Below are 24,602 nucleotides of genomic sequence, written 5' to 3' on the forward strand. Positions count from 1 at the left end.
AGGTCCCTTCCAACCCTAGAAACTATGAAACTATGAGGGATAATTCAAATGTTGTTCCCTTGATGTTAATAACATGGTGTAAACTAGGGATATGAAATTTTGTGGATTCCCCAAAACTTAAATGCCACATTCAAGTCTTGTGCTCTATGACCTCCCTTCCCTTTTAATCCACTGGAGTCTCTTTTTTCACTTTAGTAGGTTTGTCCTAGATACAAACTGTGGCATCAATGCAGATTTGTCATCTTCATTTCTTCCATAGCTCAACTATTAATGACAAGGTACTGTGGAAGAAAGGCCTTGAAAAAGTAAGTAACTCCACCTATTTCATCATTATTTTCTGTTTGTTGCTAGCACACTAGCTCTCACGGGATCTTTACAAATTGCAGCTTGATCTCTTAATTCATTGCCTTCTGTTGAGATCAAAACTTTCTCTGAAATAAGTACTGAAATAAAACTGCAACCCTAGCAAGAAATGTTCTGTATGTGTACCTATTGCTCATTCAAGAAGCTTACTCTTCTTGTTTCTTTAGGCTTTATTCTTTAGAGTTGGACTTAATTTAGTACTGAGGAATCATTGTGTAGACTGCAAATATGGCAGAGATGGTACAAGAAAGCACAGTCTTGAACTGGCCAAAAGATACTGAACACTTTTGATGCACCAAGGATTAGAGCAGGTAATTAAGGGTAGAATGAAGTAGCTCAGGTATCAAAAGCAATATACCAGTAGCTGTGTAATTTCACCACTTTGCAGAGTTCAGTGTACTCTTTGTTCTCAGGCTTTGTAGCAGGGCTAATCCAAGCAGATAGCAGTGCTAGTACACTTATTCTACTTCCAGTACCTAGGCTTGATCATTCATAGCTAGCTTGGCTATCTCTACATGCTATATTGTGTAGATGCACCCTAAAGATAATGAGATATTTTGATGCAACACACAAGGTAGCTTTAGCATATTTCCATCATGCCTCCCTCCTCACCTAGTACTCAGGACTGATATGCTCTTGTTGAAATTAAAGCAATATTAGGGCTCATTTAACTTATGCTATGTCCCACAGCACCAAAGGGCATCTTTACACATGGTCCAGGGTGAGGTGCTTTAATTAGAGTACCTCTCAGGAGCCACTCTAATTAAAGCGCCCACAGCATCTTGTGTATTCAGAGTCCCATGCTTCAAAATGGCGGTGGGGCTGATTTAACTAAAGCTCATTTGTTTAGTTAATGCATCCCTGCTGCCATTTTGAAGCACAGGGATGCTGAATATATAAAACTTTGAGGCTAATTAGCATGCTGCATCAGATTCAATTATAGGTATGTAGCAAGAAACCCTTTTGTCTGCCCCCCCTTAAATGTGAAGCTCCTCTATATGGCAAAAGCCCCTCTTTTAGTATTTGCCCCCTTTTGGAGATGCTTGCTCTTTTCTACTTTTCTTCCTTCCTCTTTCTTTTATTATATCATTATTATTTTTATATAAGGTGTATTTGTAGTGAAAACAGAGCTTGTAGATGCTTTCACAAATGTACTTTAAGTTTAAAAGTGAGTTGTACCATGTAACAATGTTAGCAAGAGCAGGAATCTCTGTATGGAGCAGGTCCCTGAATGAATCATGGTTGATTGTGTAACACAGTAGTTAGTCTGGATAAGCATGTTAATAAGCAGCAATTAACACCTACAAAATCAGAGACCAAGGAGAGGAAAGAATCAATAAAGAGCCAGAAATTCCCGGAAACTTCATTGTTAGAGGTACAGAAGCCCCCATTTGAACTAATCAATGCTGGAAACAGACCCTTGGGGCTGAAATACCCCCTGATCCACCACTTCCAGAGCTCTATTCATCATGGCAGTGAGTCAGTCAAAATTCATCAACGGACTCCTGAGACTGCATGTACATGCGGACGTGATCCCTGGGGCTGACAGCTGACATCCAGCAGCTACCAAGAGGGACGTCCCTCAAGGTCAATGACCCCTGGATTCGGTAAGCCTGAGAATTGGGGATTCACCAAAGTCTGCCAGAGAGGGATAAAAGGCAGCGAAGAATGACCCCCAATGGTGCCCTCTTTGACCTGACCAGCACCCTGACTGTCCAGCCAGAAGGACCAGCTGGCAACCCCCTTCTGAAGCAACATTGCACTGAAAGAAGACTTGACTCGCCATCAACGGTGGACTCCAGCGCTTGGGGTTGGGTATTTCTCAACACCAGTGCTTAGTGTTCAGAGCTAGCTACTGTGAGTGTGTGAGTGAATGTGTGTGTGTTTGAGGGGATCAGCACTAAGGTTTATGGTCTGACTTTTGCATCCGTCCAATAAACTAGAATTTTATGATGATCCTGTGAGTTGGTGCATTGTAGCCAACAGGTATAGGTGCCCAAAGAGCCCAATGTAGTACTCAGGGCTTGCTGAAGTATCGTGCCTGGCATGCCTATCTGTAAGGGTAGAATCTGGCTATCCTGATTCTGTACCAGCCAAGGATTTCTCAGTGCTAGACAGAATTTCGGTCCTCACTGTAAAAATTGCAAGTGGACCTTGTGTTGCTTAGGTAGGACGAAGAAACTCCCTCAAAGGATTGTTTGAGGGTCCTTTCCAGTCTTTTTGTGTAAATATAACCTGATTAGCAAAAAAGAACTTGCCTGAATCAAAACCACAGATTATGAGGCCCCAAAGAATTGGGGAAAATTCACGATATAGATCTGAATGTAACAATTGGTCTTATCTCACTAACAAACTGAACTAGGACCCTGGCTCAAAATACCCTAAACACTGGGATACTTGAAATGTGAATTCAAATTCTGCCCCTTGAGCTCACCTCTTACCTTTTAAAAGAGAAAGCTCTCTGCTCATCCACTTAACCCAAGTTTTAATTCCATTTTGTAGTGCCCAAGACAACACCGTCTTTGTACAGTTGGCTTAGAAATACTATTTAAAGGTTTGTTTTTTGGGAGTTTACTTATAGGCACATATATGTGTGTGTGTGTGTGTATTTTATACACGCATGCGCCCACACACACACACGTGCCTATAAGTAAACTCCCAAAAAACAAACCTTTAAATAGTATTTCTAAGCCAACTGTACAAAGACGGTGTTGTCTTGGGCACTACAAAATGGAATTAAAACTTGGGTATATATATATTAGAATGGTTCAGGATGCGTGGCAGGGCTTAATTGATTTCTAAAAAGCCTGGATATCACATACAGAGTTTCACACAGCCTTCGAAGCACAACAAGATCAAAGGATACACACAGCCTGGGAAAGAGGGGGCATGTACCACACTGTTCCATAACATGAGAAAAGGGTGGTACCAGCTAACAAGGCCCCAGAGCAGGGAAGGGGGCGTGGGGGCTGAGTCCTGGTTTTGGGGGAACAAATGAAATTAGGAGAAGGTCTGGAAAGACCAAATTAGTATGTGTTGTGTGACAAACACAGAGAGACCAACCAGGAACAGCCACAGATCAAGAGTCATCAGGAGTCCTTAGGAGGGAAGGAGAATACAAAAGGAAAACTTTGGAGCAGCAAAGGGTCCTCCCTATCCCTCCTTCTCCTTGGCCTGCCCAGGTCCTCATCCCTCTGCCTCCTCTTTCCCCCCCGTCCTCTGCCTGGGTCCCTCCTCCCTGCCCCTCCTTTTCCTCCTCCCTGAGAGGGAAACTCCTCCCCTGGGAGGGGTCCCTGAGCCCACCATGAATAGAGGGCACACCACCAACCCATCTCATCCACCCCACTGGAGGGGGGAGGGGGGTCTTGGCATCCTACCTCCAGACTGCTGACAAGCTGACATCTGATATATAAGAGAGTGCCTCAGAGTGAAGACTACATCCTGGCCAGATATGCTTTGACTCTGATGACAGCCCTAGGATTTGGTACATATACAAAATTGCTTGATTGTTTGTATTGTTTCTTTTCAGTTATCACTGTGTATCAATACACTTGCCTATTATCAAATGGAAAGGCCGTGGTTGGTCTCTGGGTCCTAAATCCACAGCCAACGTGTACTTGTTGTCTTGCTTTATCACAGTGCACATACAGAGAATAAAGATAAGTTTCTAAGCTTTTCCCTTCATTATCAGTTTAAGTCACAATGTTGTGGGGCTTCAATGTAATGCTGTATCTTCATGTGCAACATCACCACATCTCGTCAACAATGTACAACCCTGATGATGCAAACAATGATGCCTGAGGGCCCAATGAGGCAAATATTCTAGAAGCAGAGCTTTTTGGATGGGGGCTGGTTTCATCTAACCCTTGACTATCCCACAGAAACAGGATTGGATGGCAATCCTAAACCTATCCATAGACCAGCCAGTTTAGCTCCGGACCAGCTGCACTTTACATTCTCTCTTGCAAACAAAGAAACAACCTCAGGTATAACTCAAAAAGGCTAAAAAGGCTTTCCTGCTCCTGTTGGCTGGTGTCAGATACAGTGAAACAAAATTAATCTTTAAGAACAATATATAAAGCCCTTAACATGCTGGTTTTATATAGTTTCTAGGTGCCCTTTCAGTACATTTCCAAACAGAGCAAATAAATCAATTACTGAATGCTACATGGTTCAACTCTCAAATACATCCATGGTCCAAAAACAGGGGCAAGTCTAAGGCTGCACAAAATGTTCCCCCCAAAACAGGTGCAATGCCAACAGGCATTCATTTCACAGCTGAAAGTAGCACCAGACAAAATGCTCTTCCCCACCCTGTGCCTGCAGGAACAAGAATAACCTGTGTATGTGGGTGGGCTGGGGGGGGGAGGATCCAAAGGTGAGACTATTGGTTATTAGATGTGTACACATAAACATGCAGACCACACACAGGGCCCTGCTCTCAAATGCTCCTCCAAGACTACCCCACCAATATTTCAGGAGCCAGAATATAGTTCCATGTGCCTCCACCCTCTCTGTTCCCTCTGGTGGACATTGGTTTTCTGTAGACAACATCAGTCAGAATTTGTACCATAAAAGGTAACACAAAATCTCCCCACTCCCCTTAGCATTGTTCCTTCTTCCCATGATCCACCTCAATCCTTTTATCATTCAGCAATCAAAATAGTGGAAGTTATAACAAAAAAAAAAGGTTTTGTCTCCTTTTCTTTATGCCCCAGCTTAGTCCAATCTGTTTCCCTTTCTCTCTGCCAAACCACAGGCACAAATGGTTCACCTCTCCCCACCTCCCAAGTGCTTTTTTTTGCTGGCTTTTCCTGTCGACTTGATTTCAAGCCAATTAAAAATAGCATTTGCAAAACTTGAATTAAGTCAACAAGCATAGGCTCATTGTAGTCAAAAGCTATACCCCAGTTTATACCCACTGAGAATCTTGTCCTTGCTTTGATTTTTAAATTAATTTGGTGCTCACAAAAACAATCCTTGGGAGAGCTCTGGGAGTTGCAAACCTTTGTATATCAATAGAATATAGGAACTTGGAAGGAAGAAAGGGCAGTTGGAGAGCAATCAATCCTGCCTTCTTGAACAATGTGGTATGAGGAGGAGGCGAGTTTTTGGAGAGAGCCCTTTACCTATTCATATTCCTGGTGAGAATCCACACTGGTGCCAATTGGTATTATGGAGGAGTGAGCTAGCTAAGAAAACATAAGAAACTCTGAAACATGGGTGATTTTAGAGTCGTCATCTTTTTTCAGTTTTGTATACATGTATTTGTGTATTAGAGGTTCTCAAGTGGTCTGATAACTGGACAGCTCTGGGTCCTGGCCAAGGAAAGGGGAGAATGACTAGTCTTTTGAAATACTTAACTGGATGTTGCAAACTTGAGATGGTTAGATGAGAATTCAAACTTGTGGCGCTAACTATTGCTTTGTCTAACCTGAATTTGAACACTGCCACTTTGGATGTGCTTCTGTCTCGCCTCATCATGTGGACAGATGCCCAGGAGGAACAAGACTGAGATCACCATCTCATTTCACAGAAGCCGCAACAATAGATGGTAGCATAAGCTACATTTTCTATCCTAATCTAGTACTCTGTTCCATTTGTCTGGGAAAAAAAAAAGGATTTAAAATCCAGCACCGCTAAGTGTGGGGATTCCTGGGCTAGGGACAGAAGTTATACATGAACTAGTTTAAGTGATCAGAAACTGGTTTAAACCTGCAACAGAACACCAATTCAGTGCACATAAACCATTTTCAAAATGTCCGAAAACACTTTGAGATAAACCTGGTTGAATGTATCAGGTTTAACCAATTGAGGTCAAACTGGTTTATGGAACTTGTGTCCCAGACCCCTTCCAAGATTAAGTTAAATCAGAGCCCTCCAGCATCCCAGCATGCTCTGCAGCCCTGGGCTGGGCTGGGCTGTCTGTTCTAGCCAAACAAGGTTGGCCCCACCCCTCTCCTCCATAGCTGAAGCATTATCACTGCTCTGGCTGGCTGAGAAAGGGTTGGGAAAGGGGTAGGCTTCTGGTTCTGCTTGGCAAGGGGGTAGCAGCCCTCCACCCCATCACTGCTCCAGTGGCAGGAGTGGGTGTGGGGCTGGACCCCAGCAGCCTAAGGGGAAGTGAGGGTTTAATCCCTCCATGGGGGTGGGGAACAGTGTGGACACTGATAGACTCCACTTGTGCACCTGGGGCCATAGTGGCCAGATGCTGGTAGCCTGAGGGGAAGGACTGGGGTGTAATCCCCCAGCTGCAAGCAAAAGTGGTGCGGTCACCAACCTAGAGCTGACTCCATCCCATGATGAATATCACCTCAGGCAGGACCCACCTTGCAGTGCCTGGGCCAAGTCCCCCTGAGGAGTGGCCATCTATCTGCAGGGAGGGGGGATGCAGGCTGGGGGAGGCTGAGGGAAGCCAGGGCTAGTTATGGAGCTCAACTGATTGCTGCCTCCTGCTGTGTCAGTGCGGCCCAGGCTGGGGTGGCCCCAGGGGGTGCGGATCAGCATCCACCACCTCCCGCCTCCAGCCCTGCATGGATGCCACAGTTTGCAGGCAGGCTGCAGCTGCAGTGTTGCTCCCCAACCCCCTCCCTCTTGTGGCGGTGGAGCAAACTATCATGGCAGGCAGAGGTGAAGCACCTGTCACCCGCTGCCTGCTCAGGGTGGTACTGGGTGTTCAGGACAGGCTGCTACAAGTCAGGAGCATGGACAGCAGTGTGGGGAGGCAATGGACCACTGCAGCCTGGTCTGGCCCAGCCCTGCAGCCCAGGGATGTAGGAGCAACTGGCCTGTGGCAGCCTGCCCCTCCCTTTCCTGGCAGCAGCAGTGGAGCAAACCATCATGGTGGCTAGACGTGAGACACCTTTCACCTGCTACCTGCTCACAGTGGCACCAGGCACTCAAGGCAGGCTGCTGTGGGCCAGTCACTGCTTCTGCCCCTGGGCTGTGGGGTCTGGCTGGACCAGGCTGCACTCCTGGGCCATGGGGTGAGGCCTGACCACACAAGGCTGCAGCAGGCCATTGCCTCCCCCTGCCACAGCCCATACCCCACAGCAGCCCACCCTGAGTGCCCAGAGCTGCTGTGAGCAAGTGGCGGGTGACAGGTGCTTCACCTCCACTCACTATGACAGTTCATTCCATTACCACTGGGAGAGGAAGGGAGTGGGGAGCCATGAAGCAGCTGCAGCCCACCTGCAAACTGCAGCCCACACACAGGGCTGGAGGTGAGAGGCAGTGGATGCTGACCCCCTCCCCCTGGGGCCATCCCAGCCCAGGCCATGGTGCCTCAGAGGGAGGCACCAGTGAGTTGGGCTCCATAAGTAGCCCCAGCTCCCCACGCCTCTACTTGCAGCTAGGTCACATCCTCTCTCTCTGCCCCCTCGGCATGTACAGTGGGTCACTCCTTGGAGGGACTTAGCCCAGGGCACCATGTCAGTGTCCCCGCCACAGCTGCCTGCAATGCGGGGATTAACACCCCCCTTCGCTTCAGGCTACTGGCATCTGGCCACCAGGCCCTAGGTGCACAGCCCTGGGCGCATGAGTGGAGTCTATCAGTGGCTGCACTGCCCCTCCCTGCCCCTGCAATGCAGGGATTAAACCCTCACTTCCCCTCAGGCTACTGGGGTCTGGCCCTACCTCTGCTCCTACCTCCAGCCAGTCAGTGAGCTGGGGTGGAGTGGCTAGGGAGCTCTGACAGGGGCTGATTCACCTCTCCCCCTCCAGGCAGACCCCAGCTGGGGTTCCTGCAGGACAAGGTGGGGGGTTTAAACCCCTCCCCAATCATAATCAGGCCTACCTGAGCCTGGCCACACTGCCTCCCTCAGTTTAGTTTCCCTCTAGTTGATGGCTCATTCTAGCACCTCCCCACTTCTGGCCTGAGACACTGCAGGCATGCACCTGCATTTCCAGAGTCAAAAGTGAATGTCTGTTCACTTGTAAATTGGTTCAATCTATGCAGGTTAGACTAAGCTGCTGGCTTTTGGAATGTATGTTCCTAGCCCTGGATGGTACAGAGTTGACTATAGTATGTTGATACAGCCCCAGATGTAGAGGCATTGGCTAGAGAGAAGGGACTGCCCCTGAGATTAGGGGAGTTCAAATGTATATTGTGTTAAGTTTCTTTAGAACAGCAGACTTGAGGATTGAAGCCAATGATTTATAACTACTACCACAGGAATTAAAACAGATTCTTCTAGAGGTTATACTTTATATTAACTATTTTCTAAGCTATTGGCTGGTTTGGCCTTTGATGCCCTTTCCAAGTTTAAAACACATACACACAAAATCTCACTAGAAGCCAGATCATTAAATATTTGATGGAGTGGACAGAACTTTTAAGCAGCTGAGTGAAAGCCTTATAGTGGGGCTAGTTTTCTGGCACCTTGGTACTGCTCTAACCTATGTTGGCTGGAATGAGAACTGACCACTAGTCAGAAGTGGCCAGGGTGTGGTGCTGCATCCCTTCCTTACTCAGTCTCTAGCCTCTCTCCTCACCTGCACAGGGATGGTGGCCCAAAACCAAATATGCAGGTTTTTATCTAGTTAGGAACTCCCTCAAACCAGAATAATCTTAAATAGCAAGATCTGCATGGCTTATATCCCTTTTTTGCTCTGTTCTGTAGTGAGAAAGAATGTGTATATACACTGAAACATAGTCCTGCATGACAGTTAAAAGTGTGTACCAATATTAGTGTGCTGAGCCCTGTTCCAGCATATATTACTATTTTGGTCATGATTACAACAGATACACACCTACTCCAGCTGGATGTAAATATTCATAGGCTTTGTTTATTGTCTACTTGGCAGAAGATATAAATGGGACTATCTGTGCTATACAAGTGGACTAGATGCCATGTTGTTTAATATAGACATAAAAGGCATGTTCAGATGAGCATGCACATGCAGTTTGCAGTACCTCAAACCACATGTGGCACATGTGCACCCATTCACCCTGCTGCTAATTTGCAGCACAGCACCAAATTTGACACCAGGAGATCCTGGTGTTAAAAAAATCCACTGCTAAAAAAAATGGAACGGGACACATGGCAGCAGCATGCACCACCAGAAAGAGTGTGGCCAGGCTCCAAGTGGTTGGATCAGTGCAGCTGCTGCTCCAGGAGGGCCCTAAGACCCCATGTGTGCCACTGATTTTTGTGCCATGGGAAATGCAAGCTCCTGTATGTGTGTTTGTCTGGATGCATCCAAAGGTGCTCTAAAACACTGAAATAGCATTAGTGTAGAACAAAATTATAGTGTGATGCAAACACTAATCAGGTTGGTGACTTTACTAGTGCCTGGCAAAAAAATCACACCTCCTGTTTCCTATATCCAAGAGGGTGAAGAGATCTACTACATAGCTGAGTGAAATCCTTGATTGTGGAGCTGATTCTTTGGTATGTCACAGTGCAACCCAGAGACTGCTCTAATATATGTTAGCTGGCCACCATGAGAACTGACCACCAGTCAGTTAGCTCTTTAAAGGAAGCTACATGTATTGTAATGTGGTGGTATTCTCCATAAAACCATCACTGGGGGGAAGAGAGTATTTCACTCTTAAAAGTCCATTCAATACTTTTCTGCCCAAATGTTGCCACTGAGAGACGGTGTGGACACTTGTCCACTTGGAAGTGGTCCTGTACAGAGGTTTCAGCTGCTCTCAGCCAAAGCTATATTTAAACCAATTAGTTAGAGCTGCCCAGCTCCACATTCTTCAAGCCACCCAATTTCTTTGTTCCACAGGATGATGAACATTATTCCACCACTTACATACCACTGGGAACCTGTTTTGAAGCCTTTAGTGGGCCATAACTTGTACTCATGATAGGGTTTATGTTGGACTCGAGTGGTGAATATAGGCCTTGTGCTGACACCTCCCTATGTGGGTTAAGTTTTATTATGTGTCTTCCAAAGAATTAGAAAATAGAGTTAACCATCCCTCCCCCTGCCATTTGTTCTATGTCACATTCAGGCTAACATTTCTTTTTGGACAAAGCAGGTAGAACTGCCAAAACTAAAAACCTTAATGTAGTAACATAACTAGGGGGAAGTGAGAGGAGCACCCATCCTGGGCGCTAAGTTAGGAAGCATGCCAGAATCATCCCCCACCCCTATAGCCTGACTCTGCAGCCAGTAGCATACCCAAAACAGTTCCCAGCTGCTGCTGATTTAAGAGCAACAGCTGAGGCAGGCGGAATGCACACAGTGACTACAGCAGCTCAGCTGGGATTGTTTAGAGGTTCCTGGTGTGGTTAAGACTGCTGTCCACCTGGCCTCTGCTCTCGGAACCTGGCTGCCTTCCCAACTCTTGCAACCTGCACTCCTCACCCCTGCTCTTGGAACTGCATCCCCAGCCCCCATCTCTCCCTCAGGGTTTGCTCTGGATGCAAACTCTGCTTGTTATGTCACTGCCATAACAAAGGCCACGAAATCACTGAAACAATGTCAATTCACTATGATTTTGTGGTTGCACTGAGTGATGCTGTCACGTAATCAAGGCAAACCACCAAGCATGCAATTCGATGAAATGTGGTTACTAGGCAAAATATTTGCTATGCAATACAAATTGTTTAACAATTGTGTGTCCTCTTATATCCCAAGGTCTGTACACAGCATGATGCTCTGCTATCGGAATCAATTAAGCCTGCACCTATAGGTTTAAGCAGTAAAACTTTACTTTCCAGGACAAGCTTGCCTATTACCAGCACTGCAGATTGCGTTTTTATTCATTTTTTCCCCTCTAATAAGCCAGAATTTGATTGGGGACACTATGTTCTGTCCCTAAAGGATGTGTCTTTACAATACATTTAGTGTGAGGCTGCATCTGCTCTTTTGAAGAGGCACAGCTCTAATAGGCAATCTGCTTGATTTATGTACCATGAAGCACGATTACAACATGGACAAGATTCTCATTCATTACATAATTTTTTTGAAGTGATGAACCCAGCATGTTTCTAATAAGATACCAAACAAAGTGCAAAAGGACAGTTTCAAGGTTGGCACCCAGTTCATATTTTGACCCCTCCCCCCTCCCCTTTTTGTTCTGTTTTTCAAGCACGTGGGGATGCTTTATGTTTCCTAACCAATTCCTTCAACACATAGTAATACCTCACACTATGTAACTGCCTGCCTCTAAGGTGCTCTGCAAACATGCATTTGCCATACAAATGTATGGTAAGGAAATAATATTACACCCGTGATATAAATGGATAAAATCAAGGCAAAAGAGCATCTAACCAGCTTATCTAAGGAGCAGACCTCTTGGGAGTGGCTCCTTGCTTTAAGTACTCAATTTTCAGCTTTTTTTCTGGAGGAAAAAAAAAACAATGCCAGGAGTCTGGTCATCATCAAACCATGCAACAGGGCAGTGATTCTCAGCCAGGGTTCTGGGGCACCCTGGGGTACCACCCAATCTTTTGAAAGGTGCTGTGAGGAAATAAGTGAGATGGTAGGAGATAAGAAGATCAGCTAAACAGATAAGCAAAGGATCAGGCTTGTCCCTGTCTGGATGACGCCCCCCCATTCCCACTGCCAGGAACCTCTGCACTTTAATTTATAAATTAGTTTTGAAATTGGGTGCCAATCAATTTTCAAAAGTTATGGAGGGTATCTCAAGTACAATGAGGGATGCCTCAAGTCCAAAAATCTTGAGAACCCCCGCAGTATGGAAACACTGTATAGGCTTGACAGAAATACCGATGTCTGAAAGGTAACTGATTTCATTTTTTAAAAGTTATTCTGAAGAAAATAAACATAAAACCCTAATGATGCTCTGCTTAGAAATAAATGGTTCTCCAATTATGAAGAAATTCTGTATCATGCACATACAGAACCTGGTCCAAAGCTCATTCAAACTCCTGGGAAATTGTCCATTGGTTTTAAAGAGGTTTGGATTGGCCCTAATTTGCTAAACTGTGCTGCAACATCTCATATATAGCATGCAAGAGAGCCATTTTATGTATGGATTAAAAGAAAGAAACAAAGCAGCACAAGGAAGCAGCTTCTGCAAAAACAGTAAAGGGAAATATGTGGGGACCATTCAAGTGTCCCTCCTACACTGACACTAAACATTCTGAAAGAATGAAGTTAGCAAAAAAGATCTGAACAGGATCTAGATCTTTGAAAGGCAGGTGAATCTAATGAAGTACCTTTAGAGAAATATTCTCTCTCTAATTTAATAATATATATCCCTGTAGGGATGTTGGTGTATCTATATGTAGTATGTAATATACACACTGTAAAAAGCCAGAAAGATTGTTGAGCAATGTTTAGTTCCTCTGTGTCTCCACCCTTTGAATTTCTGAGGCTGTTTATTAATGTTAAAGTCTTTAAAATATGTAGAAGCGGTACGTCAGCCAGAACTTGATGGGAATTAGCTGATGCCCTCTGAACTCCCTGATGTTATATGGATTAATACCAGCCGAAGTTCTGACTATATGTTTTATCATCTTATGTTGCATTTGCACACCAGTTTTCATCCTATATACCTGTAATATCCCCATGTGCTTTAGATACAGGAGTCAGTATATCCCTGCCTGAAATGTGTCTGCTTCTCAAATGGAGAGAACCAACTGCATAACAGGACAAAGCAATGTCACACAGTAGGCAGTAAACCTGGACTGCAATGATTACAATTGCTTAGGGTAGAAATGGAACAACGAAACAGACTGAAAAACACTATATTCTGGGTCATTTTCTGAAATATTATGACAGCCATTTTAAAAGATTTTCCAAACTTTCCTCAGTTTCAGGAATTAAGTTTGAAAGGAGTAGGAGGTTTGGAGTGTTCTTGGATGGTGCAGGAAATGCATGAGGCAAGGAATTTTTGTGATATTTTTTACTGGACCAATTTCACAGTTGGGAGAGATGTCTGATAAGCTTTGGGGCACAAAGTATACTTCGGGTCTCGAAAAGCAGACACAGGCTAAGCTAAATAACAACAATCCCCTCACTCTTCCCCCCCAAAACAGCAGAAAATAAAACAAAAAAAAATGCAAAAATTGGTGTTTTCACTCCCCGTAAATGAAAGAAGTCATTTAAAGAATGGAGGATGGCTATAAAAAAAGAGGAGCAAAGACAAGTGCTCAGGCATAGCTTCAAAACAAGGGAAATGTAGTAGAATGGACAACCTTATTATTTAGAAAAACGAAATCATGCAAAAGGAAAAAGGTTCTTTATTACCTGTTAGAATGCATAGAGGGTAGTAGAGAAAGCAGGCAGATTGTAACGGTCCATAAAGCCATTGTTTGAGTTTAAGCCATTGTTTTCAGTACCTGGTAAGATTATGAATTTTTGCTCCCAGCCCCATCTTTTAAAGTTATATTGTCAGCTTCCCTTGGGCATGAGAAAAGGAGCAACGTTATTTAGTTTAGTCCGCATTTGCTTCTTTCCCAGACCTAAAGAAGAGCAATTTGTGTTCAAAAACTTGTCAGACACTCTTCCCAACTATAAGTTGGTTCAATAAAAGAACTTACAAAAAAACCTTGCCTCTCAGTTGAAAAGAGGGCATTTTCCTCAGAGTATGTTTATACAGCATGATGCAGGACCATGTAAAGCTAGGACTAAATAAGTTAGCTCTGGCATTAACAAAGCACTTGTCCAAGGCTAATTAACCCTACTGAGAAGCAGGCTAAATAAGCTTGGGTGGAGCCCTACACTGAAGTCTCTGCTGTTTTCAATGCATGAGCCTCTCTATTCCTTTCCTTTTTTTGTTTCCTTGTGACAAAGTATTTAGCAGAATTCGCAGATTTAAGTTTTTTCATGTAAATATACCCTTAGAGAGAATATAATGGATAGAAGAGTAACTCAAGAAATGCTACTGAATGCTAATGTGAATTCTTTGCTGCTGCCTCACTGGTGATGCAGCAGAAGTCACTTTTGATATGTGGAACCTGAGATAGAATTAGGGTAAGATGAAAACACTAGTTATTCACCTGTAGGTCTGTGTGAAGCAGCTAGTATTCGCTTCAGATTCAGCTGATTCAGGGGACAGTGATTCAATTCAGTGATTTGAATCACTGTCCTGAACTAATTTGGCCAAACCTGATTCAGAGATTCAGCTGCTGCCAAATCAGCCGAATCTCAGAATCACACAGGCCCCATCCCCCACCCACTCTCCCAGCCCCTCCTGCCCCAGCTCCTGGCTCTTGGGGGAAGCCCCATCTTACTGGCTCCTGCCAGGTGGGGGGTGGTAATCCCCACTGCCCTACACTGTATGGAGGGCTCTTCCATGAGCCCCCAGAAGCCCCGAGGCTGCAGCAGCAGCTGGTGAGTGGGGTTTTTGTTGTTATTGTTTTTTTTTAAAGGGCCAGGAGCCAGGGTGGGTGGGGCAGCCATGGGGGGCCTGGGAGAGTGGTCAGGGTATGGGGGCTTGTGGCACAGCCCCCCACACACCATGGGGAAGTGGGGAGCAGCGGGGATCACTCCCCCACCTGGGAGCAGCTGGTGAGTGGGGGCTTTTTTTAAAACAACCAAGAGCTGGGGCTGGATGGGACAGCCATGGCAGGGTTGGGACAGCGAACAGGGGTCGGGGAGTGCTCAGGTGGGTTGGGGGAGCAGGCAGGGGATGGGGCATGGCAGGGTCCCCCCATGCTTCCCTCCCCACTTCCCCACCCCCTACTTCCCAGCACAGAATCTGTGTCCAGCTCCCTGCTGCAGTGGGTAGGGACTGCCGAAATTGCCGAAACTCTCCAAATCTTTTCTGAATTGATTAGGAGAGCTTCAAATTGATTTGGACCTTTTAACTGGTCCCCTGATTTGATTCAGATTCATAGATTTGGCCTCTGAATCAGGCTGAATCTCCTCCGAATTGAATCAGCACCCGAAACTTCGTACAGCTCTATTCTCCTATCCCTTTATCCACACAGAGATAGACTCAAGATGTACAACTCAAAAGCAAGGGCCAATGGTAAAACCATTGTAACTGCACCTATTGACAGCAGCTAAAAATCTAGCCAAACCTTTTGAATCCATCCAAGTTTGGGGCTGCTGACCCCTCTCTGCTTCTATCTGACTCTCCTGACAAGGCAAACAGAAGGACAAGGTAAGATAGATTTGCATCTTATAGACTTATTCAATTAGGTTGATATATATAGAATAAGATGGACTCACATCATCAGATGCCAAGAATAGATGTGCACAGAGCAGTGTATAGAATGGAGGTAGTAGGTGCATCTACATGTGCACATAGTGCAACATGATAAATTCCACCACTGTTTGTGCCAGAGTCAGCCGTTCCCTGGCACAGTGTCTACATGTGTGCCCAGGACCGCAGCACTTTGAGCTTCGGAAGAGCAGCCCCAGGCTGGCAAGGGGCCCAGGGGGTCAGTCCCAGGCTCTGGGTAGCAGCATTGGGTGGCAAAGGGGCTGGCTGGGGCACAAGGGTGCTTCAGTGCAGGGATAGCTGGCAGGCAGCCCCCACACTCGAGCATCCTCATGTCCCAGCCAGCCCCTATCAGCATCTACACGTGCATTTTGGCAGAGTAAATTACTCCACTGTAGGATAGTACTGTCCACATTGGTATTATCCTACAGTAGAGCTAATTAATTTACTGTGGCCTAATATTGGTATAGACTATGTAGTGTAGACTATGATGCTTTACTGCAGAGTTAATTAGTCAACTCCACAGTAAAGTGCACATCTAGATGCACCGACAGATTTGCATATAAGCACCCAGAGATTTGCATATAAAAGGAAGGAAGGGAGAGGAAGCTGGGAGAAGGGGCAGTACTGGGAGAGGCAAACAGGCTAAGAACCCATAGGAACAGAGGGGTCACAAAAGCTAATCCAAATATTAGGATAAAAATCCATAATCCCTATTTTAACCATGCTTAACACAATCCAGTCTATAGATGATTTCTTATTCTGCAATTTTCTGGCCAACTCAGTTTGTTTAAAGTTTTGCTAGCTAAGAACAGCTATCCTGAGGTCAGCAATGGAGCGTCCAATGAATGTTCTGCCACAGGCCTTTATGTCTTTCTGGAGCTTGTGTCAGATCAGTGTTAATTCATTCTTATGTGTAGGGATCTTCCAGTCTGTTCAATGTGGATAGTAGAGGTGCATGGTAAGCAGGTGACAGTATTGGTAGAAATGCAGGCAAATTAATCTTGGATATTATAATCTGTATTATTTGGTCCAGTGATGATGTGGTCCATATTGATGTGGGGACACAGCAGGCACCTGGGTGCATTGCAAGGCCTGGTGCCTCTGTATGAATTGGACTGAAGTAGCCCTTTTCTTGAGAGATGTTGGTTGAGGCTAGGGGGCTACCTGAAAGCTAGGACAGGCAGGCATGTGGGCATGACTACCTTGCAGTGGCAGTGGCATCAGGGTGCCAGCTCACCACAGTCAGGTGGACTGTAAGGGAGCCATCTGTTCCTCCCTCCCTCCTGATTGGAGGAACGGAGGGACAGCAGAAGGCTATAGGATGCTGAGGATCAGTGAGACCACTAGTAGTGCTACATGCAACTGTCTACATGTTACATGTAGTGCTGCAAAACATAGCACTACAAAGAAGTTCCTCTGTGAAACAGGAACATTTTTGTCCTGGATCTGCTATTTTCATGGCTCTGCAGACAGCTTGTACATGTGGACACTAGGGCTGTGCGATGCTTCAGGTGGTGATTTGATTTGGAGGAGATTCAGCCCGATTCTGTGGCTGAACCTCCAAGTCTGAATCAAATCAGGGGACCAATTTAAAAGTCTGAATCAATTCAAAGCTTTCTGAATCTTCAGAAAAGATTCGAAGAGCTTTGATGATTCGGGTAGTCCCTGGTGGCTAGATCAGGGAGCAGCAGCCATGCTCTGAGCTGGTAAGTACTAGGGGCTGGGGAGGGAACCATGGGGGGATCCCTGCCAGCCCCCCTATCCCTCAATTCTTGCACCCCCCTGGCCCCCACCCACTCTGCCAGCCCCCTCTTGGCTGCTCCTGCCCACCCCAGCTCCCGGAGTTTTAAAAAAAAGCCCTGGTGCTCACTGGGTGCTGCTGGGCAGGGGGGTGATCCCTGCTGCCCCCCACTGCCCCATGCTGCATGGGAGGCTCTGCACAAGACCTCCCAACCCCCCAGTCTCTCATCCATCCCACGGGTGCCCCACCTGGGCTAGCTCTGGCCCTTTAAGAAAAAAACAAAACAGAACAGGAAAAGCCCTGGGATTCGCTGCTCCTGCAGCAGCCTAGGGGCTTTGTGAGGCTTGCGCAGAACCCCCCACATGGCATAGGGCAATGGGGGGCAGTGGGGATCACCCCCTGCCAGCATGACTGGTGAGTCTAGAGATTTTCTTGGGGGTTTTTTTCTTAAAGGGTCAGAGCTGGGGCAGGCAGGGCACCCGTGGTGGGGCTGGGAGAGTGAGGGGGGTAGGGGAGTCATGCAGAGCCCCCCATAAGGTGTGAGGCAGTGGGGATCGCTCCCCACTTGGCAGCACCCACTGACTCGGGGCTTTTTTTCACCCAAGTGCCAGGAGCTGGGGCGGGCAGGGCAGCCATTGCTGGGCTGGGAGAGTGGGCGGGGGATGGGCCAGGCCTGGCTGACTCGGAGATTCAGCAGCAGCCAAATCCCCGAATCAGATTCGGCTGAATTGAATCAGGACAGCGATTCGAATCACTGAATCAAATCACTGTCCCCCGAATCGGCTGAATCTGAATCCGAAGCGGATACTAGGCACTTTGCACAGGCCTAGTGAACACTTACTTTCTGCAGCACTACAAAGGCAATTATGTGACATATGTCCAAGGCTTGACTGTATTACATAGCTTATGAATATCTGTGCCCAAGAAAACGTAATCATTGGTGACTTCACTGTTACCTGCTTGCTATTTATTGTTCTCTTGTTTAAAAAGTTTCAACCATCCCATCAGGACACAGACACAGTGTGATTTACAGAGATTTAGAGAAGAGAAGGGAAAAAATCAGACAGGGAGACAAAGGATCATCTAGAGGCTTATAAAGGATAGAAGACTGGAATCACCATAAAGAAGGAGTATTCTGCACTGGTCTGGACCTGTAGAGAGTGAACCAGGAAAGCCAAGGCTGCAACCAAACTCCAACTGGATACATGTATCAAGAACAATAAAAAGTCCTTTTTCAGATATGTGGGGAGTTGGAAGAAAAGCAAGGGCAACAATGGACCCCTGCTATACCAAATGGAACAACTGACAACTAGGAAAAAGCCGACCTGCTTAATGGGCATTTTGTATCACTTTTTCGTCAGCCCAAAGGGACCGCCCTGCTTAAGGTGATGCAGAATGACCAGGGTGAGGATGAATTTATACCCTACTTCAGCGTAAACTATGTAAAGGAACACCTTGAGAGGCTGGACACCTTCAAGTCAGCTAGTCCTAACAGTTTGCACCCCAGGGTACTTAAGAAGCTAGCACGCATCATAGCCCAGCCACTGTCAAGGACCTTCATGAACTCACGGTACTCAGGTGAAATGCCTAAAGATTGGAAGAAGGCCACTGTGGTGCCTATCTTGAAGAAAGGGAGGAAAGTAGATCTGGGGAACTACAGGCCAATCAGCCTGATCTCAATTCCTGGGAAGATATTGCAAAAAATTATCAAAGAGACCATTTTTGACAAACATCCTGAGGGACAGCCAGCATGTGTCTGTTGTGGGAAGGTCCTGCCTGACCAATCTCATGTCCTTCTATGACCAGGTGACTTATCACCTGGACAAGGGAGAAGACATTGATGTCATATCTGGACTTTAAAAAAAGCCTTTAATCTGGTGTCCCATGATCTCCTCATAGAAAAATTGGCCAACTGAGGCCTCGGCTACATCACAGTCTGATGGCTGGGGAATTGGCTCCGAGGTCAGACCCAGAGAGTGGTGGTTGATCAAAGTTAATCATCACAGTGCTTCATGACCAGTAGTGTCCCCCAAGACTCCGTCCTTGGACCTATACTCTTTAACATCTTTATTTACAATGTGGACACTGGTGTCAGAAGCAGACTGGCCAAGTTCAACGATGACACCAAACTTTGGGGTAAAGCATCCACACCTGAGGATAGGCTGGTGATCCAGGCTGACCTTGACAGATTTAGAAAATGGGCGGATAAAAACCTGATGACATTCAATATGGAAAAATGCAAGGTAGTCCACCTTGGGGAAAACGCCCCCTGTAACACCAGGCCTGCTCGAGGTCGCTTTCCCTGCGGCCTGCCCACCTGTTACTGGGCTAACCACTCGCGTTCTCACCCACCATGACTTGTTGTTATATTTAAATTAGTAGATGTTAGTCAGTGGGAGGCTGCCCATTCTTGCCCCGATGCCAGGGGGCTCTATCTGCGGCTCCTTTCCTCCCCTATACTGCAGCCCAAGCCTTGCAGATGGCATCATGATGTTATCACTATCACCAGCCCCACACTGGGCCCCAGAATCCTCCTGATTGAACCCCAACCTGGAATCCTCTCATCAGGCGGTCTCATCCATCTTCATATTGGGCAGCATAGCTCCCTGACCTGCTTCCCCTTCCGGGTGTGGTCCTCCCACCAGGACCTTCAGCTCTCTAGCCCTGGCCCACCTCCAGGCCAATTGGAACCCCCAGCCCTCAGCTCTTGGGCATTCCTCACAATGGGCCCCCAGCACTTTGACCCTTCTGGTCCTGGCCCCAGTATGGGCCAGTCAGGGGAAGTTCAGACAGGCCCTTTCCTCTCTCTGAGGGTCCACTCTCTGGGCCCTCCAAAACAAGGGATAACCCACCTGGTTGTGGGGGCTAGGGGTTAAGGGTGGTAACTGGCTTGGCATTTCCTGAGGGCTCCTGCAGCACTGGGAGCCCCACCAGGCCACCCACTCCCAGCAGGGTGCAGTTTTAAGTCATACCCAGGACCAGGCGCCTCCTAAAGCATCCCCTACTGCTCCTCCCTTACCTCCAGATGATATCAGCAGCCTTCTAGCCAGGTGATATTTTCACCTGGCACCTCACAGCTGAGCTGCCCTGTTTATATGGGTAGCCCTCGGTTCAAAATGGCTGCCCTAATCAGGCACCTGGCGGCTGCCAGCTCCAGGCCCTTAAAGTGGCAGGCACTAACAGTGTCCTGCCACACCCCCGCATCACACTTATAGGCTTGGTAGTGCTATGCTCGCTAGCACCACGGTTTAAAGGGACTTGGGGGTCATGATTGACCACAAGATGAACATGAGCCACCAATGCAATGTCACAGCTGGTAAAATGAACATAACTCTGGCTTGCATCCATAGATGTTTTTGAAGTAAATCTAAGGATGCCATCTTCCCTCTGTACTTGGCCTTGGTGAGGCCGCAGCTGGAGTACTGCATCCAATTCTGGGCTCCACAATTGAAAAGGAACGTGGAAAAGCTTGAGAGAGTCTAAAGGAGAGTCACATCCATGATCAGAGGGCAAGAGAACAGGTCTTATGATGAGTGGCTGAGAGCCATGGGACTCTTCAGCCTGGAAAAGCGCAGGCTCAGCGGTGACTTAGTGGCTACCTATAAGTATATAAGGGGTATGCATCAGGATCTGGGGGAATGCCTGTTCGCCAGAGTGCCCCAGGGGATGACAAGGTCAAATGGTCACAAACTCCTCCAAGACCATTTTAGGTCAGACATAAGGAAAAACTTCTTTACTGTCCGAGCCCCCAAGGCCTGGAATAGATTGCCTCCAGAGGTGGTGCAAACACCTGCTCTGGACTCTTTTAACATTTGGATGCCTATCTTGCTGGGATCCTTTGACCCGAGCTGACTACCTGCCCCTGAGGCAGGGGGCTGGACTCAATGATCTTCCAAGGTCCCCTCCAGCCCTAATGTCTATGAAATCTAGTTCAACCTGCTCAAAGCAGAGTCATCTTTGTCCAAATAAATTCCAGAGAGGTTTGTTTACCTGCATTTAACATTTCTAATGACACAGAAACTTGTCCAATCCATTTCCGTAAATAGTAAAAATGAAAGTGAAGAAGTCAAAAAAAGGCCCACAAGTTCAACTTTAGTTTATAAACTCCAGAGAGTGGTTAATTCATTTGCAAAAACACAGGATCAGACCTTAAACCATTTGAAACCAAAACTGATGGGTTACTTGCTTACAACAAAATATTTGATCAGCTTTATGAAAACATGAATTATTGGTTGTTTGTTGGCTTTTTAAAAATGAGCTTGTGACCCTAATCCAGTTCTTATTAAAATGTTGTTTACATCAATAACATTGCCGAGCCACTTGCTCTATTTATTGCTATTTATTGCACTATTACCGTTGCTGACAGCTTTAGCAGAGGCACAAATGAACAGACTTGGAGATTACAGTATAAAGAATGGCATTAAGCACATCGGCAAGATAGAAGAAATTTGAGGATTGTCAGCTTGGAAACTTCTACAAACCCTACAATTTGCACACACTAAAGTTTGCCAAATTAGAAAGACAAAAACATGATTAAATCATCAACAATATTATACCATACAATGTGCTTGGTTCATTTATTTTGAAGTGGTAGTTTAGTTTTAATTATTTATGATAATGTTTCAAAGAATGTCAAAAAATGTTCCATAGTTGTACTCGGCAAAGCAATGAAATAATAGGAGATCTGACCACAGCACTCTTAAATCTTTACTGAGCTTCTTCCCCACCCCCGTTTTTTTAGCAGAAATTATTAGGTCTGCAGATTAGTTAAGAGCGAATGATCAACATTTTATTGCAGTTAAATTAGCTTTGTTAAGATTGTAAAACTCAGTGTGTGTAAACAATAAAACCAAAAATCAAACGCAAGGGACAAAAATTAAGGGGTAGGGAATTAAGTGGCATCAATAAAAAAATCAATTATCTCCAAAAGCAGCACTTTGTCTCAGATTCATAAATATGTGCAGAGAATATACAGCCTCCCCATAGATCTCCTGTGGTGTGAAGTAGTTCCAGGGCTGAATTAACACATAGGCAAACTAAGCATATCCCTAGGGCCCAGAGCTGTAAGGGGACCTGGTCCTTCCCTTTGTAGTGGAGGTGCAACTGGCCTGATCCACCTCCCCACCCTTCGCCAGCTTTGCTGCCACAATGGCTGCTTCCTAGCAGTGGCTTTGAGCCCTAGTCCCCATGGGCAGCAGCGCCTGGGTGAGGAGGGAGGTATCAACCAGCCTGGGACCCACTAAAGGGTTAATCTGGCCCTGAGTAATTCTTTTCTTTGTGATTGTCTCCCCTTGCTTCAAACCCCCTGTTTTTGCAATTCCACAGCCTAAAGAAACAGCTGTTCACAATTTATATAATCATCATTAGCCAGCATAGTCAGCTCTGTATGGTCACTTTGCAGCAATGCTGGTACACACTTAAATGACACTCCTTCTAAACCAGCATGGATTTTCAACATTTTTATGGGTGGAAGTTCCTCTTCATATTTGCTGAAACTGTTTTCATAGCTAACATAGATGGAATCGGGATCTTTCCTGCTTAATACTCAATTAAGAAGATGAGGCAAAAGAAGAAAAAGAAACTTGTCTTTACCTAACCTTCTGCAGCCATTTGACCTCTGCTTAATATATTTGACAGGTATCGTAAAATGGCAAAACAAATGCTGTGATGGCTGTAAGAGAACCAAGAAGCAATGAGGCACACTTAAAAGTAATTTCCATTAATGTTCCACTAATGGAATAAATCTTTTCTCAGAACACATTTCCATCCCAGCTGTTTGACAGGTTGCCATTATGTGTACATTTGAAAAAGGTGAAACCAATGAGGACTAGGCTATAGTCATAAATTATGGAAACCCAGATTATTCCATGACATAGAAATGATGGTACCAAGACATAAATATTGTGATATTGAAAACCAAATCTGCTCAGGTTGGATGGAAAAGGCTGTATATAAAGAAGTGATGAGCATAACTGTCATCTGTTGAATTATTACATCAGCTGGAAAAGTGGCCCATTTCCTGTTTCTGGGTTGCTAATGGCTCCTCCCTCTGAAAAAGACCCTGCAAGTAAATTAACACTTCTTTCAAAAGTTAACTAAGTCCCTGCTAGATGGAAATTGGACTAAGAGTATTGGAGTATTTTTCCTCATTAAAGTGGCAAAGGCAGAAATCCATGTAAATCAAAGCAAATGTGTATGGAGGCCGCAACTGGATGGGCAGGGAGTGAGTGGAATGGGGAAGTTAGAGGACTGAGCTAAGGAGCTGAGGGAAGGACACAGAGACTGGGAATAAGATATGGCTTGGAGAGACTGGCTGGACAAAAGTGTGTGAGGAAACGGGTTCCAGGGGAACACTGGGGCCAGGTATGGGAAAAAAGAATGACTGCCAGTTGGAAAATTAGAACCGGCAGAGCAGGGAGACTGGGACAAGGATCCCCAGGAGCTTGGGACTAACTGGATAAGAAGATTGGGCTTTGGATGAGGATCCCAGAGTGTGGAGATGTGGCTTGGCAAGTCAAGGAGACTGGATCTGTGAAGGAACATTGGGCAAGAAACGTGATGATGGGAAAGAGCTCATCATCCCCTTGGGACAATCCCTGGAGGGCCCGCAGGGTTCCATCTATTGTCAATCCTGTTCAACATGTATATGATGCTGCTGAACAAATTCATGCAGAGATTCAGAGTGAAGTGCCATCAGTAGCTGATGACAGCCAGTTCTATCTTCCTTTCTCATCCGTCTTTGCCGTTTCCCAGTGCCTGGTTGCAGCTGGGGACTGGATATGGGTGAACCAATTAAATCTGAATCCAGACAAGACCAGTGATGGTGGTGGAAGTCCCTATGACCTAGTGGCTGTGGAACACCTAACAATGATTGGGGTTCAGCCTCCCCTTGTCCCAAAGGTTTGCAGCCTTGGATTGCTCCTGGATCTCTCCTGTATCTAGATGTCCAGGTGATGGGTGTGGCTAGGAGTGTCTTCCCCCATCTCCATCTAGTGAAAAGGCTGTGATCCTTTCTTTCAGATTTAGATATAAGTAGGCCTGTGCAAAGCAGCTAGCATTTGCTTTGGATTCGGTCGATTCAGGGGACAGTGATTTGATTCAGTGATTTGAATCACTGTCCTGATTTGATTTGGCCAAATCTGATTCGGAGAGTCGGCAGTAGCCGAATCTCCGAATCAGCCAGGCCAGGCCCATCCCCTGCCCCTCTCCCAGCCCAGCAATGGCTACCCTGCCCACCCCAGCTCCCAGCACTTGGGGAAAAAAAAGCCCCGGCTCAGCAGGTGCTGACGGGTGGGGGGCAATCCCCACTGCCCCCCCACTTCCCTGTGTTGCATGGGGGGCTCTGCATGAGCCCCCAACCCCCCCCACTCCCCCAGCCACCCCCATGGGTGCCCAACA

At 46.1% G+C, this 24,602-nt stretch overlaps 1 protein-coding gene across 4 annotated transcripts in view; it reads right to left on the reverse strand.

Moving 5' to 3' along the window:
- Positions 1-24,602, reverse strand: part of LMNTD1 (lamin tail domain containing 1) — a 128,128-nt gene that overhangs the window by 29,580 nt on the left and 73,946 nt on the right. Inside the window, exon 7 of one of the 4 annotated variants that reach the window (XM_019515695.1) lies at positions 23,177-23,253. The exons of 2 other annotated variants lie outside the window; for them this stretch is intronic. In XM_019515695.1, coding sequence (XP_019371240.1) covers positions 23,200-23,253 — 54 coding nt within the window. In that variant the 3' untranslated portion in view covers positions 23,177-23,199. Of the gene's footprint in view, positions 1-23,176; positions 23,266-24,602 lie in introns of all 4 variants that reach the window. One more of the 4 variants, XM_019515694.1, reaches the window with a different exon arrangement.

Source organism: Gavialis gangeticus, unplaced genomic scaffold (assembly GCF_001723915.1).
Source record: "Gavialis gangeticus isolate Ggan-Ray unplaced genomic scaffold, GavGan_comp1, whole genome shotgun sequence".
NCBI lineage: Eukaryota > Metazoa > Chordata > Crocodylia > Gavialidae > Gavialis > Gavialis gangeticus.